This window comes from Vipera berus, assembly GCF_964194415.1.
Source record: "Vipera berus genome assembly, chromosome: 7".
NCBI lineage: Eukaryota > Metazoa > Chordata > Lepidosauria > Squamata > Viperidae > Vipera > Vipera berus.
This window is the reverse complement of record NC_138209.1, coordinates 4,937,531-4,957,371: the sequence shown is the minus strand read 5'-3', so window position 1 is coordinate 4,957,371 and position 19,841 is coordinate 4,937,531. Positions and strand designations below refer to the sequence as shown.

Here is a 19,841-nt window from a genome sequence, read left to right as displayed (position 1 = left end):
CACCAAGCTCAGAGAGCACCCAGGACCCCACAGTCCTCCTCCTCCTCCTCCTCATACCACACGCCCTTCTAGCACTGATGATGTTACCTAGTTGGGTAATGAAACGTCTGCAAGAAAACCACCAAGCTCAGGGACCCCACAGTCCTCCTCCTCCTTTGCAAACCCCACTCCCTCCTAGCACTGATGGTGTTACCTAGTTGGGTAATGAAACGTCTGCAAGAAAACCACCAAGCTCAGAGACCCCACAGTGCTCCTCCTCCTCCTCCTCCTCTTCCTCCTCCTTTGCAAACCCCACTCCCTCCTAGCACTGATGACGTTACCTAGCTGGGTAAGGAAATGTATGCAGCAAAACAGCCCAAGCTCAGAGAGCGCCAAGGACCCCACAGTTCAACCCTGAGCTACAAATATTCTCTTCCATTGGAGTCACGCTTACATCAAACTCGTTCAGGGCTGCCGCCAGCTCCCCGATTCCGGTGTGGCCCTTGTTCTCGTCGGTAGGCGAGGTGGCCTGAGCTGCATTGGAAATGCCAGCAATGGCTTCCTGGACTTGTTTGAAGACATAATCCCGGTTGGCTCTGGTGGCGGCGACGTCAGGGTGGCGGAGGAAAGCTTGGGAAGCCGTGTAGAGCATGGTTGCATTTTTTTTCAAGGCCCCACGAGCGGCGGCCATTTCGTCCCTACAGTGGGGATCCTTCAGCTCCTATTTGAAACAAAATATATATATATACATATATAAATAAATCATACGCACAACCGCACACAGGCATATGAATCTATAGCAGGGGTCTTCAAACTCGGCCCTTTTATGACTCGCTGGCTGAGGAATTCTGGGAGTTGAAGTCCACCAGCCATAAAGGAGCCAAGTTTGAAGACCCCTGCTTGTGAACTTCAACTCCCAGAATTCCTCAGCCAGGCACGCTGGCTGAGGAATTCTGGGAGTTGAAGTCCACAAGTCATAAAAGGGTCATAGTTCCCTCACGCTGGCTAAGGAATTCTGGGAGTTGAAGTCCACGAGTCATAAAAGGGTCATAATTCCCTCACGCTGGCTAAGGAATTCTGGGAGTTGAAGTCCACAAGTCATAAAGGGTCATAATTCCCTCACGCTGGCTGAGGAATTCAGAGAGTTGAAGCCCACGAGTCATAAAAGGGCCGAGTCTGAAGACCCCTGATCTATAGTATTTATAAATCAGGGCCTCTGCATAGGAGCTAATGGTTAGCAAAAAAAAATGTACAAGGGAGCCTCCAAGCCCTTCCAAACGCCTCCATCCATCATGGATGAATCGCACCTAAAACATGGATAAAGAGGCTCAAAACAGACACCTCAAAAGGCAAAGGTATACATGCAACCTGGGATGAAAAGAAAAAAAAAAGATAAATAATGAGGAAGGTGAATTAGCTGGATATGTGTCCCAAATCTTAAGCAATGTACACCAAGAAAAATCAGCTCAAGGATCATCTGTCTTGACTCTCTCGTGGCTCTCCAGGAAAAACAGACAACACAACTTCAAGATATATTTTCTGGGCCTTTTGAATGGCCTTTTAGTGTGTGTGTGTGTGTGTGTGTGTGTGTGTGTGTGTGTGTGTGTGTGTGTGTTGGTGTCATTATCATAACAAGAGCCAGACTGGTCTAATGATTAAAGCCCCCAGTCTAGAAACCAGAAGACGGTGAGTTACAACTCTTGCCTCTTCCTATTTTCTACACAATCGCAATCCTGTGAGGTGAATTGGGTGGACAGTCTGATTGACCTAGGTCGCCCAGCTGGCTTTCGTGCCTAAGGCGGGACTAAAACTCACGGTCTCCTGGTTTCTGAGCCAGCGCCTTAACCACCACACCAAAGTGACTCTTTCACAGCTGACTGCGGAACAGAAATTATATAAAGTAAAGGTAAAGTTTCCCCCGCACGTGCGTGCTAGTCGTTTCTGACTCTAGGGGCCGGTGCTCATCTCGGTTTCAAAGCCGAAAAGCCGGCACTTGTCCGAGGACGTCTCCGTGGTCATGTGGCCGGCATGACTAGACGCCAAAGGCGCATGGAACGCTGTTACCTTCCCACCGGCGTGGTCCCTATTTTTCTACTTGCCTTTTTACGTGCTTTCGAACTGCTAGGTTGGCAGAAGCTGGGACGAGTAACAGGCGCTCACTCTGCTACGCGGCACTCGGGATTCGACCCGCCAAACTGCCGACCTTCTGATCGACAAGCTCAGCGTCCTAACCCACTGAGCCACCGCATCCCTAGAGATTATATAGTGGTGTCTAAAAGACCGGGCTGTTGGTTCCTTCCAGCAGCCGGAAGCTTTAACAGATCTATCCTGCACTATAGGAGGACAGGGAAATTGACTGTGGATCTTGCAATCCTACCATAGAGCAAAGATAGGTCTCCCCTGCTGGAATTAGGAATCTGTTGGGAGAATTGTGTCCGGCACTACATCCAGCTGGTATCCTAATGCCTGGGACTCCTCCATGTCAGCAATCAGGGGTATGAAGACTCAAAAGAGCCACCAGTGGACAGAATAAGCTTTTTAGGTCTCTATCATAAACTCCAGGATTAATCTCCCTAAACAATACATTTGTCTTGTCTTGCCCTGTCTTATCGTTTCCTGACCTATCCTGTCCTGTTTTGTCTCGTCTTTTCCTGTCCCTGTCCTGTCCTGTGTTTTCCAGCCCTATCCTGTCCCGTCTTGTCCTGTCCTGTCTAATCATTTCCTGAGCTATCCTGTCCTGTCCTGTTTTGTCTCATCTTTTCCTGTCCCTCTCCTGTCCTGTCTTACCTTTTCCTGAGCTATCCTGTCCTGTCCTGTTTTGTCTCATCTTTTCATGTCCCTGTCCTGTCTTTTCCTGCTCTACCCTGTCCCGTCTTGTCCTGTCCTATCTTTTCCTGAGCTATCCTGTCCTGTTTTGTCTCATCTTTTTCTGTCCCTGTCCTGTCTTTTCCTGCCCTACTTTGTCCCGTCTTGTCCTGTCCTATCTTTTCCTGAGCTATCCTGTCCTGTTTTGTCTCGTCTTTTCCTGTCCCTGTCCTGTCCAGTCTTTTCCTGTCCTGTCCTGACCCATCTCGCCTTGCCTTCCCTTACCCTGATCTTATTTTATCTGGATCGAATCTCACAATGGTGACTCTGGACACCATATAAAGATCAACAATTAAAATAACAATCCCTGTTGCTCTGGGTAAATAAATTTAATTTAATTTAATTTATTAATATTTCTATCAACGATTAAAAAAAATCAATAACAGGACTGCCCTAACCTCCTAAACCAAATGTCTGGGGAAACTGAATAAAACCCAAGTCGTTCTGCAGATTATTTAAGCTGCCCCTTCCACTGGCTTACCTGTTGCCTTCTAGCAGCTACGTAGTTAAGCTTCACCATCTCTTTTCCAAATTCTTTGAAGCGGTTTGCCAGGTCTTGTTCGTTGGTGGCATTCTTCACGGCTTCTAGCGCTTCCTCCACCTGCAGAGGAAAATGGAAATTTGAGAGTTCACTCTACGACAGGGGTCTTCAAACTTGGCCCTTTTATGACTTCTGGACTTCAACTCCCAGAATTCCGCAGCCAGGCACACTGGCTGAGGAATTCTGGGAGTTGAAGTCCACTCCTGTTAAAGTCTATATCAGGGTCTTCAAACTTGGCCCTTTTGTGACTTCTGGACTTCAACTCCCAGAATTCCTCAGCCAGGCACGCTGGCTGAGGAATTCTGGGAGTTGAAGTCCACTCCTGTTAAAGTCTGTATCAGGGGGTCTTCAAACTTGGCCCTTTTATGACTTCTGGACTTCAACTCCCAGAATTCCTCAGCCAGGCACGCTGGCTGAGGAATTCTGGGAGTTGAGGTCCACTCCTGATAAAGTCTATATCAGGGGTCTTCAAACTTGGCCCTTTTATGACTTCTGGACTTCAACTCCCAGAATTCCGCAGCCAGGAGGGAGGGACGGAATGGTTGGCTGGCTGGCTGGGGAATTCTGGGAGTTGAAGTCCAGAAGTCTTAAAGTCGTCAAGGTTGGACACCCCTACCTTAAGAGAATATCCCCAATAGAGGAGGAAAACCTTTACTCCAGTCCCCAGGCTCTAAGACAGGTAGTCCTCAAGTTACGACCGTCATGGAGCCTGCCCATTATCATCATAAGTCATAAGTGATTCATTACCTGACTGACCCAGATTTTTGATCTCTTTTTTTTGAGGGGGGGGCTGTCATTAACAATTGTGATTGTTAAAGCAAATGCTACAGTTGTTTAAAAAAACAAAAAACAACCCACTGTTCACACCAGGGAGTTTTTGTCAAAAGCCAGAAATATAAAAGCATGTCAAGAATCCGGGCCACATGACAGAAAGAGCTCCTCTCGGTTTCTCCCAGCTCCTGCCAACTGAGCAGTTCGAAAGCATGCAAATGCGAGTAGACAAATAGGTACCACCTTGGTGTGGAAAAATAACAGGGACACAAAAGGAGCTTCCCCCCAGAGTCCCCTGGGGGATATTTGTTAAGTCCTATGGAATCAGCTCCCCCCTGAGCTTCGGATGACCCAAGATCTCCGGTCCTTTCGCCGCGGCCTCAAAACACTCCTTTTCCACCTGGCTGACCTGGACTGACAGGCATTTTAATTATGTTTACAATTTTTAATTTATTTTTAATTTTTAATTTTAATTTATTGCACAGATGACTTTAATTTTCATTTTATCTTAATTTCTGTTATATGTTATTGTTGTTAGCCGCCCTGAGTCCTTCGGGAGATAGGGCGGGATATAAGTCCCATTAATAAATAAATAAATAAATAAATCTGGAAGGAAGCGCAGGGCGTATTTTAAGGTGCAGCTGACCAACCACTCCCAGCATGCTTCACTCTTGGCTGGCTGAGGTTGCTGGGAAATGTAGTCCTAACCAAATTGGCCAACCGGTGTAGGCAGGGACTTCTGCTTGGGCAGGGGGTTGGACTAGATGACCTACAAGGTCCCTCCCAACTCTGCTATTCTATTCCAGGGGGTCTTCAAACTTAGCCCTTTTATGACTTGCAGACTTCAACTCCCAGAATTCCTCAGCCAGCATGCCTGGCTGAGGAATTCTGGGAGTTGAAGTCCGCAAGTCATAAAAGGGCCACGTTTGAAGACCCCCTGGTCTAGGACTTTCAAATCTTCGCTGCATTACCAGGCCACTTCAGAACACTGGGGCACATAACCCGGCGCAGATCGTTCTTAACTTACAACCATCCGTTGCGAGAGTATAGTGAGAAGTCAAACATTGGGAGATGGCAAATAAGTACTCGTTCTCTGTGACTCTCTTTTTCACACAAACGAGAGCAGTAGCCTTATAGGGTGGTTTCCATGTGAAAAATAAAATCAACCTGTTTTTTTATAGCTCAAGGGACGGATCAGCGGGAGTCTGTTTGTACCACATAGTGTATTCAAGTTATAGGTGTTTTGTAACGCTGCAAAGCCATGGTCTTCCCGGTTGCAATGTATGGCTGTGAAAGTTGGACCATAAGAAAGGCTGAGCGCCAAAGAATTGAGGCCTTTGAACTCTGGTGCTGGAGAAGACTCCTGCGAGTCCCTCGGACTGCAAGGCGATCGAACCGGTCGGTCCTAGAGGAGATCAACCCTGACTGCTCTTTAGAAGGCCAGATCCTGAAGCTAAAACTCAAACACTTTGGCCACCTAATGAGAAGGAAGGACTCACTGGAGAAGAGCCTCATGCTGGGAAAGGTTGAGGGCAAGAGAAGAACGGGATGACAGAGAATGAGGTGGCTGGATGGAGTCACTGAAGCAATAGGTATGAGCCTAAATGGACTCCAGAAGATGGTGGAGGACAGGAAGGCCTGGAGGAACGTTGTCCGTGGGGTCGCGATGGGTCAGACACAACTTCGCAGCTAACAACACCAACAAACATTACAAAGGTAATCAAGCAAAACAAACCACTTTAGCTAGGCAGTGGGTTTCGTATCAATTTCTAGCAACGTACAACGGCAACACAGTTCAAAATAAAATAACAGCAGGAAAACAAATACTGGTGTTGACCTTTAATTTTTAGCATGTGTGTTTTTACTCACTCAGTACAAATATGTTTCCTCCCTAAAAGATGTAAATGACAGGCAGGCAGGCAAGACCCAACATTCTTCAACCTTCTACTTCCAAACGTAAACAACTCTGATAACATGCTTGTGAACAAGTAACAATTAACTGCCACAAGAAAAATATATCTCAGGATGGATTACATAAAAGCTGGCCAAAGTGCAACGATTAAAATGCCAATTAAAATCTGTTGGCAATCTGAGAGCGAAACGTTACTGTGCATAGAAGGGCTTATTTCATTTTGTAAAGCAAGCTAAGGCAAGGGGATGAAAGTGGAAGATAAAATATTTTGGAAGTCCGGTGTCCTTAGTGCCATGTTTCTATAAGAAGATGGTATAAAAATAGCATTATTCTGGGCTCCCATTTAAAGATCCAAAAACCCACTAATAGAAAAGGAATACAAGTTGAGTCACCTTACTGAACCCCAAAATCTAAGTGGTGTCGGACTTGGTTAATATTGGGATAGAAGTCTAGAGAGGGCAGCTGAAGATGGAATGGGATGGGATGGGATGGGATGGGATGGGATAAGGTAGAATAGAATAGAATAGAATAGAATAGAATAGAATAGAATAGAATAGAATAGAATAGAATAGAATAGAATAGAATAGAATAGAATAGAATAGAATAGAATAGAATAGAATAGAATAGAATAGAATAGAATAGAATAGAATAGAATTCTGAATTATTCTGAATTATTCTGAATTATTCTATTCTGAATTATTCAGAATAGAATAGAATAGAATAGAATAGAATAGAATAGAATAGAATAGAATAGAATAGAATAGAATAGAATAGAATAGAATAGAATAGAATAGAATAGAATAGAATAGAATAGAATAGAATAGAATAGAATAGAGGAAATAATAAGAATAGAATAGAAGAGAATACAGTAGAATAGAATAGAATAGAATAGAATAGAATAGAATAGAATAGAATAGAATAGAATAGAATAGAATAGAATAGAATAGAATAGAATAGAATAGAATAGAATAGAATAGAATAGAATAGAATTCTGAATTATTCTGAATTATTCTATTCTGAATTATTCAGAATAGAATAGAATAGAATAGAATAGAATAGAATAGAATAGAATAGAATAGAATAGAATGGAATGGAATGGAATGGAATGGAATGGAATGGAATGGAATAGAATAGAATAGAATAGAATAGAATAGAATAGAATAGAATAGAATTCTGAATTATTCTATTCTGAATTATATAGAATAGAATAGAATAGAATAGAATAGAATAGAATAGAATAGAATAGAAGAATAGAATAGAATAGAATAGAATAGAATAGAATAGAATAGAATAGAATAGAATAGAATAGAATAGAGAATGGGATGGGAGTAGAGTGGAATAGAATAGAATAGAATAGAATAGAATAGAATAGAATAGAATAGAATAGAATAGAATAGAATAGAATAGAATAGAATAGAATAGAATAGAATAGAATAGAATAGAATAGAATAGAATTCTGAATTATTCTGAATTATTCTATTCTGAATTATTCAGAATAGAATAGAATAGAATAGAATAGAATAGAATAGAATAGAATAGAATAGAATAGAATAGAATAGAATAGAATAGAATAGAATAGAATAGAATAGAATAGAATAGAATAGAATAGAATAGAATAGAATAGAATAGAGAATGGGATGGGATGGGAATAGAGTACAGTAGAGTAGAGTAGAGTAGAGTAGAGTAGAGTAGAGTAGAGTGGAGTGGAGTGGAGTGGAGTGGAGTGGAATGGAATGGCATAGAATAGAATAGAATAGAATAGAATAGAATAGAATAGAATAGAATAGAATAGAATAGAATAGAATAGAATAGAATATGGGAAATAATAAGAATAGAATAGAATAGAATAGAATAGAATAGAATAGAATAGAATAGAATAGAATAGAATAGAATAGAATAGAATAGAATAGAATAGAATAGAATAGAATAGAATAGAATAGAATAGAATAGAATAGAATAGAATAGAATAGAATAGAATAGAACAGAATAGAACAGAATAGAATAGAATAGAATATGGGAAATAATAAGAATAGAATAGAATAGAATAGAATAGAATAGAATAGAATAGAATAGAATAGAATAGAATAGAATAGAATAGAATAGAATAGAATAGAATAGAATAGAATAGAATAGAATAGAATAGAATAGAATAGAATAGAATAGAATAGAGAATGGGATGGGAATAGAGTAGAGTAGAGTGGAGTGGAGTGGAGTGGAGTGGAGTGGAGTGGAGTGGAATAGAATAGAATAGAATAGAATAGAATAGAATAGAATAGAATAGAATAGAATAGAATAGAATAGAATAGAATAGAATAGAATAGAATAGAATAGAATAGAATAGAACAGAACAGAACAGAACAGAACAGAACAGAACAGAACAGAACAGAACAGAATAGAATAGAATAGAATAGAATAGAATAGAATAGAATAATAGAGCAGAAATGGTTGGAAGAGACCTAAATGATCTGCTGAAATCTCTGGGAGAAATCCAAAATTCTTCAGCGGGAGTGAAGAATCTTCTCTGAGGCCGGATCCCAAGCTAGCATGAGAAGCAAACAGAAGTTGGTTTCCAATTTCTATGAAGAATCTGTTTCCAATTTATATCTTTATTATTTATTAAACAAGTTTATACAGCCGCTAACTCATGCACAGTTGATTCCAGGTGGCTTGAAACATTAAAATCTGCAATATAAGAACCATCACACCCCACACGCACCCTTGACAACAGCAACACAAGCAAACCAACTGATGATTACACAATTAAGTTATAATTAAGCAGAATAATCGTTCTTGTCACTGTGCAACTCACAACGAAATTAAGTGCTGTCCACAGTGCACACTACACACAAGTAAAATTAACCACAAATAATACACATTATATACACACATCCTTCACATTCTAAGGGCAGCGGGTGACAGCTGGATAGTAATTTCTTCAAACAGACAACTATCAATAGTTAAAACTTAGAAGGCAACGGCTACAGCTATACATACACTGATTTAAGATACCCTCAGCCTGAATCAACAGACAAAAACTTTGAATATTTTAAAACACCCGCATAGATAAATACGAATCCCCCAGGAGATTCTCTCAATGGAAGCAAGGATTTGCAATGATTTTTCTCAGGGAATATTACTCCAATATTAGCGCTCTGCATTTTTGTGTCAATATTGAACAAGATCGTAAAATCGTTCGTTGTTTTTTTTTTCCAGTTGGTACCAAGACTTTAAAGCATTCTATTTTTTCAACAGAAATATGGAAGTGTGTCTACTATTGCATTTCGCCGATCATGCAAAACAGATGGTGTGGCCTGATGGTAAACTGAATTTGGAAAACATATAAATGGTTGCCCCTGGAAGGCCAAGGCGGTTAATATTGAGCAAATTAAGAATTATTATTTTTTTAGGATTTAATTTTAACCAGAAAAGTTCCTGGGTCGATCAGCAAACACCAATGAGATTAGAGTTTTGATCATCTCAAACGGTTGTAAGATTTTACAAATAATCTGCCTGTTTCAAGCACTAAAGCTAATGCTACAAAACTAACAGTGCTTACTGTATAATTTAAGGGGAAATCACAGGATGTAACTAACTGAACAGCATTAACTTCCCCCCCCCCTGGAGCTCAATTAGAATCAATCTGCCCTCAGCACTAGCCCTGCAGCAATTCTGAATCAACAGATCAAATGTTGGAGGTGTGGTTGTGAGGATGCAACGTACTTTCATATATGGTGGACTTGTAAAAAGGTTAAAGCTTTTTGGATTAAAATTTGGTGGAACATGCAAAAAATATTTAAGAAAAGGATCAAGTTTTCTCCGCAACTGTTTTTACTGGGTATTATCACAGATACCACCGTTGTGGACACTAAGTTGATGTTGAATTTAATTACGGCAGCGAGGCTTTTAGTAGCGCAATATTGGAAGAAGGAAGAACTGCCGACTATAGAAGAATGGACTTTAAAAGTTTCCAACTTGGTGGAGATGGCAAAGATTTCAGCGTATTTGAAAGACCAATCGCAACATTGTGGAGTGGAGAAGATGGATTGATTACATCCAGAATAAATATGGGACTAAAAAGTTTCACCACTTAGCATTCGAATAAGTAGCGGATATATATGATGTATAACTAGCTTGTAGTTATTTTACCAAGAGTTCAAGTGCGATAGAATTTAATATTTTATTGTTGTTTGCATATTTTAGATTATGTTTGTTTGTATTTTTATACCCTGTATTTTGCTCTGGGAAGTCGGGGAGGGGGGAGGGGAGGGGAGGATTGGGGGGGGTTGGGGAGAGGGGAGGGGGAGGGGGGGTTTGTATTCAAAAATGAATTGTAAAACTTTTCAATAAAAAAAACAGATCAAATAAGTGAGAATGACAGTTTGTAAGTAGTTTACACTTTTCTTGAAAACCTTCAGTGACGGAGCAACCACAACTTCTGGAGGCAAGTTGTTCCACGGGTTAGTTGTTCTTATTGTCAGGAAATTTCTTCTTAGTTCTAGGTTGCTTCTATCTTTTATTAGTTTCCATCCGTTCCTTCTTGTCCTGCCTTCGGGTGCTTTGGAGAATAGCTTGACTGCCTCTTCTTTGGGGCAGCCCCTGAGATACTGGAACACTGCTATCATGTCCCCCCTCGCCCTTCTCTTCATTAGAGATATCCAATTCCAGCAAACGCTCCTTGTAAGTTTTAGCCTCATCTTGGTTGCTCTTCTCTGCACTCTTTCTAGAGTCTCAACATCTTTTTTACATCATAGTGACCAAAACCGGATGCAGTATTCCAGGTGTGGCCTTACCAAGGCATTGTAAAGTGGTATTAACAGATCACATGATCTTGATTCTATCCCTCTGTCAATGCAGCCTAGCACTGTGTTGGCTTTTTTTGGCAGCTGCAGCACACGGCTGGCTCCTGTAGGACTCCGAGATCCCTCTCACAGTTGCTACCGTTGAGTCAGGTCAAGGATTCGGAGCAACACGGAAACCTGCATTATGAACCGTTTAGAGTCAAAGATTCTAGAAGCAACTCTGGAACCAGATGACTGAGGAACAACGTATTTCCAAATATCGTGCCTTTGTCTGTTCTGTAGATAATTCCGTGTCTCTTAGCCTCAGCAGTTTGCTAATGTAATTCATTGCATAAACGTTTTGCATACCGTTAGGGAATAGCCTTCATTTATCATTGCCAATTAAGTCCTTCTTGACATTGCAGACATTGTAAGAGAAGAGCTGTAGTTAGTCCATGGCGGCACACAACCAGGAGTCTGGCAGCATTGTTTTTCCACGTTAAAAGCTTATGCCTTAGAATAAAATACGATAGTCGCCAGGGGTGCTGCCACATCCTGATTAATTACTGATGAACTGTAAGCTCAGTGATATTTGAAACAAAGATAATCAATGTGCCATCACTGGGCTTGGTCCCTGAATAAAAAGCATCCAGATAAGCTGCTTCTCCTAATAAATTTTTGGTGGCTGTTTTCACACCTTTTAATATTTCATTCCTTAGAGAGGGATGGTTTGGGACAGGCAAAAGTCTAAAATTATTTTCCCGGAAAGTGCCGTATCCGAACAAGTTATAAGCTTTAAGGACCATGGATGAAGTGGAGAGGTAGAACAATTGGGAAACATCTATCTCTAATCTTGAGCCAAGAGAAGCACATTTCACCTGCCTTTAAGATTATTTTTGCATTAAATTATGGTGATTCTACCTTGAGCGTATATTTCTTTTTTTTTAACAATCTGGGAGGAAAAGATCAGCGAGATAGACTGTGTCCAGATAAGGATTTTTCTACTTGACTTTTTTTTCTTTTCTTTACACAAGGTAACTATAATTATTTAAGGTCCATTTTTTTTCCCAATCGCCCTTTTGGCCTATCTGCCCTGGCCCTGCTTTCATCCTTCATCCTAGGGATGGCCCTGCCTTTTACCCCATTTTGCAGCCTTTCAGGTGAGTTTCGCCCCACTTTGCAGCCTTTTAAGGGACGCAGTGGCGCAGTGGGTTAGGACGCTGAGCTTGTCGATCAGAAGGTCGGCAGTTTATTTATTTTATTTATTTAATAATATTTATATACCGCCCTTCTCCCGAAGGACTCAGGGCGGTGAACAGGGCAAGAATAAAAAATACAAAGTTACAAAAATTAAAAAAAGGATTAAATATATGCCCACTAAAAACAGTAAATACAATATTAAAACACCAATAAAAACAACAATAAAAAACCCCACCAATCCCCCATCAGGCCAGGCCGGCTTGTTCGAATGTTTTTAGATCGCGGCGAAAGGAGCGAAGATCGGGCGCCATCCGGAGCTCAACCGGTAACTGATTCCATAGCTCCGGGGTGCCGTGTAACAGAGTGAGCGCCTGTTACTCGTCCCAGCTTCCGCCAACCTAGCAGTTCGAAAGCACGTAAAAATGCAAGTAGAAAAATAGGGACCACTCCGGTGGGAAGGTAACAGCGTTCCGTGCGCCTTTGGCGTCTAGTCATGCTGGTCACATGACCATTGAGATGTCCTCGGACAAGTGCTGGCTCTTCGGCTTTGAAACGGAGATGAGCACCGGCCCCTAGAGTCGGAAACGACTAGCACGCATGTGCGGGGGAACCTTTACCTTTACCTTACAGCCTTTTCAGTGAGTTTTGCCCCATTTTGCAGCCTTTTAAGTGAGTTTTACCCCATCTTTACATCCTTTCTTGCCACAGTTGTTAAATGGATCACTGAAGCTGTTAAGTTAGTAACACAATTGTTAATTTAATTTTAATTTTAATTTTATTAAATTTATATACCGCCCTTTCCCGAAGGACTCAGGGCGGTTTACAGGGTATTTAAAATCAAACAGTAAAAAAATACAAAAGTTAAAAAAAAACAATTAAAAAAGATTAAATTATCTTTAAGCCAATCTGGTTTCTCCCATTGGCTTTGCTTGTCGGAAGGTCGCAAAAGGGGATCACGTGACACACCCACCCACCCCGGGACACGGCAACCGTCATAAATACATGCCAGTTGCCGAGCATCTGAACTTTGATCACGTGAGCCTGGGGACGCTGCAGTAAATGTGAAAATGGTCCTCGGTCATCTTTTTTTCAGTGTCGTAACTTCGAACGGTCACTGAATGAACTGTTGCAAGTCGAGGACGACTTACATTCAAGGACCACACTGTAGGAGAGCTATGTTTATTACCAAAACTCAACTGAAGCCATTACAAGAACTCTTCCAGCATCTGCTGGGTACGCAACTCAACCCCTGTTTATAATGAAATCAAGGTTCACATTCTGGGATCTTTTTCGCTGACCTAATGTCGACGCTGCTAACGTCGGATGCTTTTGCATTGACAACAGATGGAAATGTAGCCATCTTTTTCCCTTTCGCTTTTAGAGTTAGATGATGCTGGGGGGGGGGACGTGAGTGAGAGTCCAGCTAGACATAACAACACTAAACTTAGCATGAGAATCAAGGTTACTGAGCCCAGAGCTGATAAAGAATCGGCGGGCTGGAGAGCTGCAGAGGAAGTCCGTGCTTCAGGCTAATTGGGGAATGTGATTTATGACCGTCAATTGGAGGAGGGAATTGTGCTTTGATACTAGGTGCCCAGGAGAGGGGAACTCGTTTTTTTGGCTTGGATTATGTAAGTGCCGATATTATGCTACTCGAATAAAAGATCCTTTAAGGTAAACAATGCCTCGAAGTTGTTTTGAAGAGTTTCATCTGTCGGAAGCATGACACCTACCTTGTGCACCAGAGCTGGGTTTTTTTTTACTTTTCCAGGTAGGAAGTAGGAGGAGAGAGGTGTCACCTGTCCCTTCTTATTGTAACAGTCTAGTTTCATGTGACTGCCACAAAGCAAAGATGCTTATCAGAAACAACATCGACAATGTACTTTTATTTCTAAGGTTAGGAATCATCCAGAGGTTAAAAAAAAACAAAACAAAACAGCTGCTTGGAACTGGGGCTTATAATTTCCCAGTCATAACAGCCACCAGCTCTTTTCCTGCCAAAATCAGGCAAGTATAAGCTTTGCTGATTGCGGTAATGGTTAAGAAAATTACCGTGAAAAAAACAAGAGCTTATCGTCACAGAATTTCCTTCTATTGCTCCGTCCTGGCCACTGAAAATACTAATTTGAGGACATGGAAATTGCTACCCCACTAGCATTAAAGAAGGCTACCGTCGCTGTTGTTCTCATCCTCATTTCAATTGCTGACAATCTCCTATCACTGATAAGCTTTGATTTCTTTTCAATTAATGTCATTTCCTTCTGCCAAGCATGGAGATGCAAAGAGACTTGAGGCAGGAGAAACGGGATGCAAAGGTGCTAGATTTATCGGACATTGAACAGAATAAGAGAGTTGGAAGGGGCCTTGGGAGATCTTTTAGTCCCAAGCCTTGATCTAGCAAGAGACCCTACGACATTTCAGACAAATGGCTGTCCAATTTCTCCTTCAACGTTGGAGCATTCACAACCTCTGGTGGCAAGCAGTTCCACTGGCTAATTGTTCTCACTGTTAGGAAATTTCTCCTTAGTTCTAGATGGTTCTCCCCTTGATTGGTTTCCATCCGTTGCTTCTTGGCCTGCCTTCAGGCGCTTTTGGGAATAGCTTGACCCAGCTTCCTTCCTTGGGGCAGCCCCTGAGATGTTGGAAGGCTGCTATCATGTCACCCCTAGTCCTTCTCTTCATTAAACTGGACATGCCCATTTGGGAAAATGTTTGGACGAACTAGGCCACTTCGAGTAACCATGCCACATGGTGGCTCCTGAAACTTTTGATCATAATCGTAATAGTAAAGTTGGAAGGGACCTCAGAGGTCATCTAGTCCAACCCCCTGCTCAGGCAGGAAACCTTATCCCATTTCAGACAAATAGCTGTCCAGTCTCTTCTTAAAAACTTCCAGGGTTGGAGCATTCACAGCTTCTGGAGGCAGGTTGTTCCGCTGGTTAATTGTTCTCACTGTCAGGAAGTTTCTTCTTAGTTCGAGGTTGCTTCTCTCCTTGATTAGTTTCCATCTGTTGCTTCTTGTCCTGCCTTCAGGGGCTTTGGAGAAGAGCTTGACTCCCTCTTCTTTGGGGCAGCCCCTGAGATATTGGAAGGCTGCTATCATGTCACCCCTCGTCCTTCTCTTCATTAAACTAGAGATACCCAATTCCAGCAGCCGTTCCTTATATGTTTTAGCCTCCAATTCCCCTAATCATCTTTGTCGCTCTTCTCTGTACTCTTTCCAGAGTCTCAACATCTTTTTTACATAGTAGTGACCAAAACTGGATGTGCAGATACAGGAAAAAAATTACCGCATTACGATTTTATGTTCAGGTCACGGTTAGCTTTTGTCTATCAAGGCACGGAATGTCAACCGCGGCTGGGTGGTGCCAAGAAAGCAAGCTGAAGGGGACAGTGTGTCACTTGCTCTTCTAACATCTGACCAGCACGGATCTCGGTCTCCTACTAAATTGGCTAGACTGCTTTCAACATAAAACATCAGAAGAAAAATGAGTGGCTTTTAGGGTCAGCCAACTTGCTGTTAAACAATGCTGCTTGGTAATTGATCGAAGGTTATTGCAGCAGGAGCAGTCTGATTTCCGGAGCTGAACGGGACTGCATAGCTCCCCAAGAGATCAATGACTTCTACAAGCAGTTTTCCGCAAACCTGTTGTGACTCAGGGCCAGCCTGTGGGTCCGGCAGCCGGCTCAGATGTCTCGGATGACTCAGATGAGGGGGAGGAGGAGGGTGTGGAAGACGAACTGGCTGATGATGGCTTGGAGGCTTCGCAGAGCCCCCAGCCGGGGCCCTCTTCTCAGCTGCGTGAGCCCGATAGTGCGGAGGATGATGACCCACAGCTGGCCCTGTTCAAGGACGCCCGACGCAGGAGGCAGTCGAGCAGGAACAAACAGAGAAAGGCTGTGGGACTCCTCGGGAGGAGGCACAGGGAGGCCACGCCCTGAACTCTAAATAAAAGGAGTGTTTGGGGAGGGGCTGGTTGCTGAAAGCAACCCTTCCGTTTGAGGATTCAAGTTCCAGTGTTTTTGTTTCTTGTTCTGTTGTTTGAGTAATAAATCTTGGCAGACGCTTTCCAGCCTTAGACGCTCTCCAGTCTCTACTGTTTGAACAGGGGTTTGCCTTATTGCAAGGCCGGTAGCAGGCTGGTTCAGAACAAAACCGGGCTCGCTACCTCATTATGGGGTAAGCAGGAAGCAGATGGTAAACAAGAGGAGTAGGGACGGAATAACAGAACTTGCCAGTTGTGCTTGAAACACTAACAGGAAGAAAGCGGGAAAGACAACGTTTAAAATAAGCACCAAACTGATGATCCTTGGCCCTTTAAGGAAAGTCTACGGTTGCTGGAATCGGGAATGTCTAGTTTAATGAAGAGAAGAACGAGGGGGGACATGAGAGCGGTCTTCCAGTATCTCAGGGGCTGCCCCAAAGAAGAGGAAGTCAAGCTATTCTCTAAAGCGCCTGAAGACAGAACAAGAAGCAACAGATGGAAACTGATCAAGGAGAGAAGCAACCTGGAACTAAGGAGGAATTTCCTGACAGTTAGAACAATTAACCAGTGGAACAACCTGCCTCCAGAAGCTGTGAATGCTCCAACACTGCAAGATTTTAAGAAGCGACTAGACAGCCATTTGTCTGAAATGGAATAGGGTTTCCTGCCTGAGGAGGGGGTTGGACTAGATGACCTCCAAGGTCCCTTCCAACATCATCATCATCATCATCATCATCATCATCATCATCATCATCATTTTCATCCCGCTATATGCATGTATTGACAGTAAACATAATAGGCTTCGAAAAGCAGAATCAGCTGTTCCATGTCATCAACCTTTTGCCCTTTGTACTTCTGAACGCCACCTGCAACAATTCCATTATTTTTATCCTTATCCGGTATTCTCTGAATTAAGAGTGTTTGTAACGTGAACATTTCAGAAAAGCCAGCAGCAGACACAAACACCAAGCTGAGCCCATTAAACCCTTTTAAATAATACACTAATTTTGTAGCCTTAAAAGGAAGCAGTTCCTAGTAAGGCCGCCTTTTGCAATTGACTAATGGCGAATTTGTCAGTGCCGATGATGGTGTTCAAGTGGCGCTCCAGTTGTTTTGGGATTGCACCTAAGGAGCCTATGGCTATTCGTGCCACCCTTGCTTGCTTTTGCCACAGTCTTTCTATTTCTATTTGTAGGTCTTTGTGTTTTGCTATCTTCTCCAGTTCTTTCTTGTCTATTCTACTACTACTACTACTACTACTACTACTACTACTACTCAAGATGCACTGCTCTAATTTAGTGGTCCTTAAACTATTTGATCCAGTTACAGGGAGTCCTTGACTTATGACAGTAATGGAGTTTTGCCAGTCGTAAAGCAGGTTGCCCGCGTAACTGACCTGATATTATGACCTTTTTTGGGGTGCTCGTTAAGCGAATGTGGTGGTCGTACAGCCAACCTATTATGCATGTTGGCCAGAAACCAAACGCAAATGCACGTTTTCCGTAAAACATCATAAAACACGGTCACGTGACCACAGACCTGCCCAACTGGCCACAAATGAGGACGGTTTGACACGTCTCAACATGCAATCATGTGGCCGTGAGGGAACTGTTGGAACTTCAAAACTAGGTTGTAAGCACCTTTTCGGAGGAGACCGTCATAAATTTGAGAGATCACTAAGTGACTGATCGTAAATCGAGGACTACCTATACTATACCTTTTCCCTGGTCTTGAATAATGTCATTCCCCGCTCCTCAAAATACTATTTTACACAAGCAGTGTGTCAACATCCAGCTCGGGAATCCAAATAAAACTCCCTGTTTATTCCGTTTCTGAAAAGCTTCCTGCTTATTGAATACACTGCGTGGTTATATCGAAGGAAAACTAACTCTGAGGTTCTCAAACACCAGTTTGTAGACTTAAACAATAGTTTTCCCAGCCAAACCCCCACCGTCTTACGTAATCCACATCATCAAATCCACTTTGTTATGGGAACCGTCTGCTTCAAATCCACACCTGTTCTGGTGTCCTTGACAAAGCTTCAGGCTCCCACAGTCTGCAGCTGAATCGAAGAAGTTTCGTTTCTCCATCTACCCACTTAAAAGTAAAATCTCCCCCCGCCCTTTATCTAAAGGCAAGTTAAAACGCAGAGGCACGTACTGTAGCTGCCAAAGTTTCATACTTGACGCAGTGGCCATCTCAAACTGGATCCTTCACTTCCGAACAAGCAATTACAAATTACCTCCAATTTTAAAAACCGCTGCTCTAAATTAACAAGAGTAAAGATACTTTTGCTAGAAAAGGTTTGGATTTTCATCCCGCTATATGCATGCATTGACAGTAAACATAATAGGCTTCGAAAAGCAGAATCAGCTGTTCCATGTCATCAACCTTTTGCCCTTTGTACTTCTGAACGCCACCTGCAACAATTCCATTATTTTTATCCGGTATTCTCTGAATTAAGAGTGTTTGTAACGTGAACATTTCAGAAAAGCCAGCAGCAGACACAAACACCAAGCTGAGCCCATTAAACCCTTTTAAATAATACACTAATTTTGTAGCCTTAAAAGGAAGCAGTCAGGATAGTTGACATAGCAGGCAAAACAATCCAGGGGGAAAAAGGAATAAGGTATAAGATTCTGTGTCACAAGCAATTTGATATAATCTCCTTGCCATTTCGAGTCCATTACACTAAATGTGAGGCCTTCAAAAGGCTCTCAATTCATCAACCCCGTTGCAAGGCGCCAATCAATGTTGTGCACCAATGAAACCGCCGGCTCACGTGGCAGGAGTTCAGCCCCCGTAAAATAAGGCAAATGCAGAGAAACCATAGAAACTGGGATCAGCCTATAGCATTTCATCTCGTCTTTATTGTCAACCATCTACTGTTGAAATATTTGTAAGGAAAAGAAATGCCTGGCTCCACAATGCTCACACATGCCTATGGCAGACATTATCCCCAACTTATGACTGTAATAAAACCTGCCCATCACAGTTGTCAATTGTAAGGGAGGTAAAATAGGTCACCCCTGTGACCACCCCAATTTTACAACTTTTTTGCAGCAGTTATTAAGCTAACACATGACTAGACTAGACTAGACTATAAAGTAGACTAGACTAGACTAGACTGAATAAGAAATAAGAATAGAATAGAATAGAATAGAATAGAAGAGAAGAGAAGAGAAGAGAAGAGAAGAGAAGAGAAGAGAAGAGAAGAGAAGAGAAGAGAAGAGAAGAGAAGACGGGACGAGAAGAGAAGAGAAGAGAAGAGAAGAGAAGAGAAGAGAAGAGAAGAGAAGAGAAGAGAAGAGAAGAGAAGAGAAGAGAAGAGAAGAGAAGAGAAGAGAGAGAAGAGAGAGAAGATATGAAATATTGGATCAAGAAGAGAAGAGAAGAGAGAGAAGAGAAGATATGAAATATTGGATCAAGAAGAGAAGAGAAGAGAAGAGAAGAGAAGAGAAGAGAAGAGAAGAGAAGAGAAGAGAAGAGAAGAGAAGAGAAGAGAAGAGAAGACAAGAGAACAGAATAGGAGTAGAGTAGAGTAGAGTAGAGTAGAGTAGAGTAGAGCACAGTACAGCACAGCAGAACAGAATAGAATAAGAAAGAATAGAATAGAATAGAATAGAATAGAATAGAATAGAATAGAATAGAGTAGAGTAGAGTAGAGTAGAGTAGAGTAGAGTAGAGTAGAGTAGAGTAGAGTAGAGTAGAACAGAACAGAGTAGAATAGAATAAGAAATAATAGAATAGAATAGAACAGAACAGAAGAATAGAATAGAATAGAATAGAATAGAATAGAATAGAATAGA

The 19,841-nt window shown here is 42.0% G+C and overlaps 1 protein-coding gene across 1 annotated transcript in view; it reads right to left on the bottom strand.

Annotated features, from left to right (window-relative positions):
• LOC308671223 (catenin alpha-2) overlaps nt 1–19,841 on the bottom strand; it is a gene marked incomplete at both ends in the record, with an annotated part of 512,303 nt that overhangs the window by 412,090 nt on the left and 80,372 nt on the right. The window contains 2 exons of the mRNA XM_081333323.1: nt 434–700; nt 3,326–3,445. Coding sequence (XP_081189449.1) covers nt 434–700; nt 3,326–3,445 — 387 coding nt within the window. The remainder of the gene's footprint in view (nt 1–433; nt 701–3,325; nt 3,446–19,841) is intronic.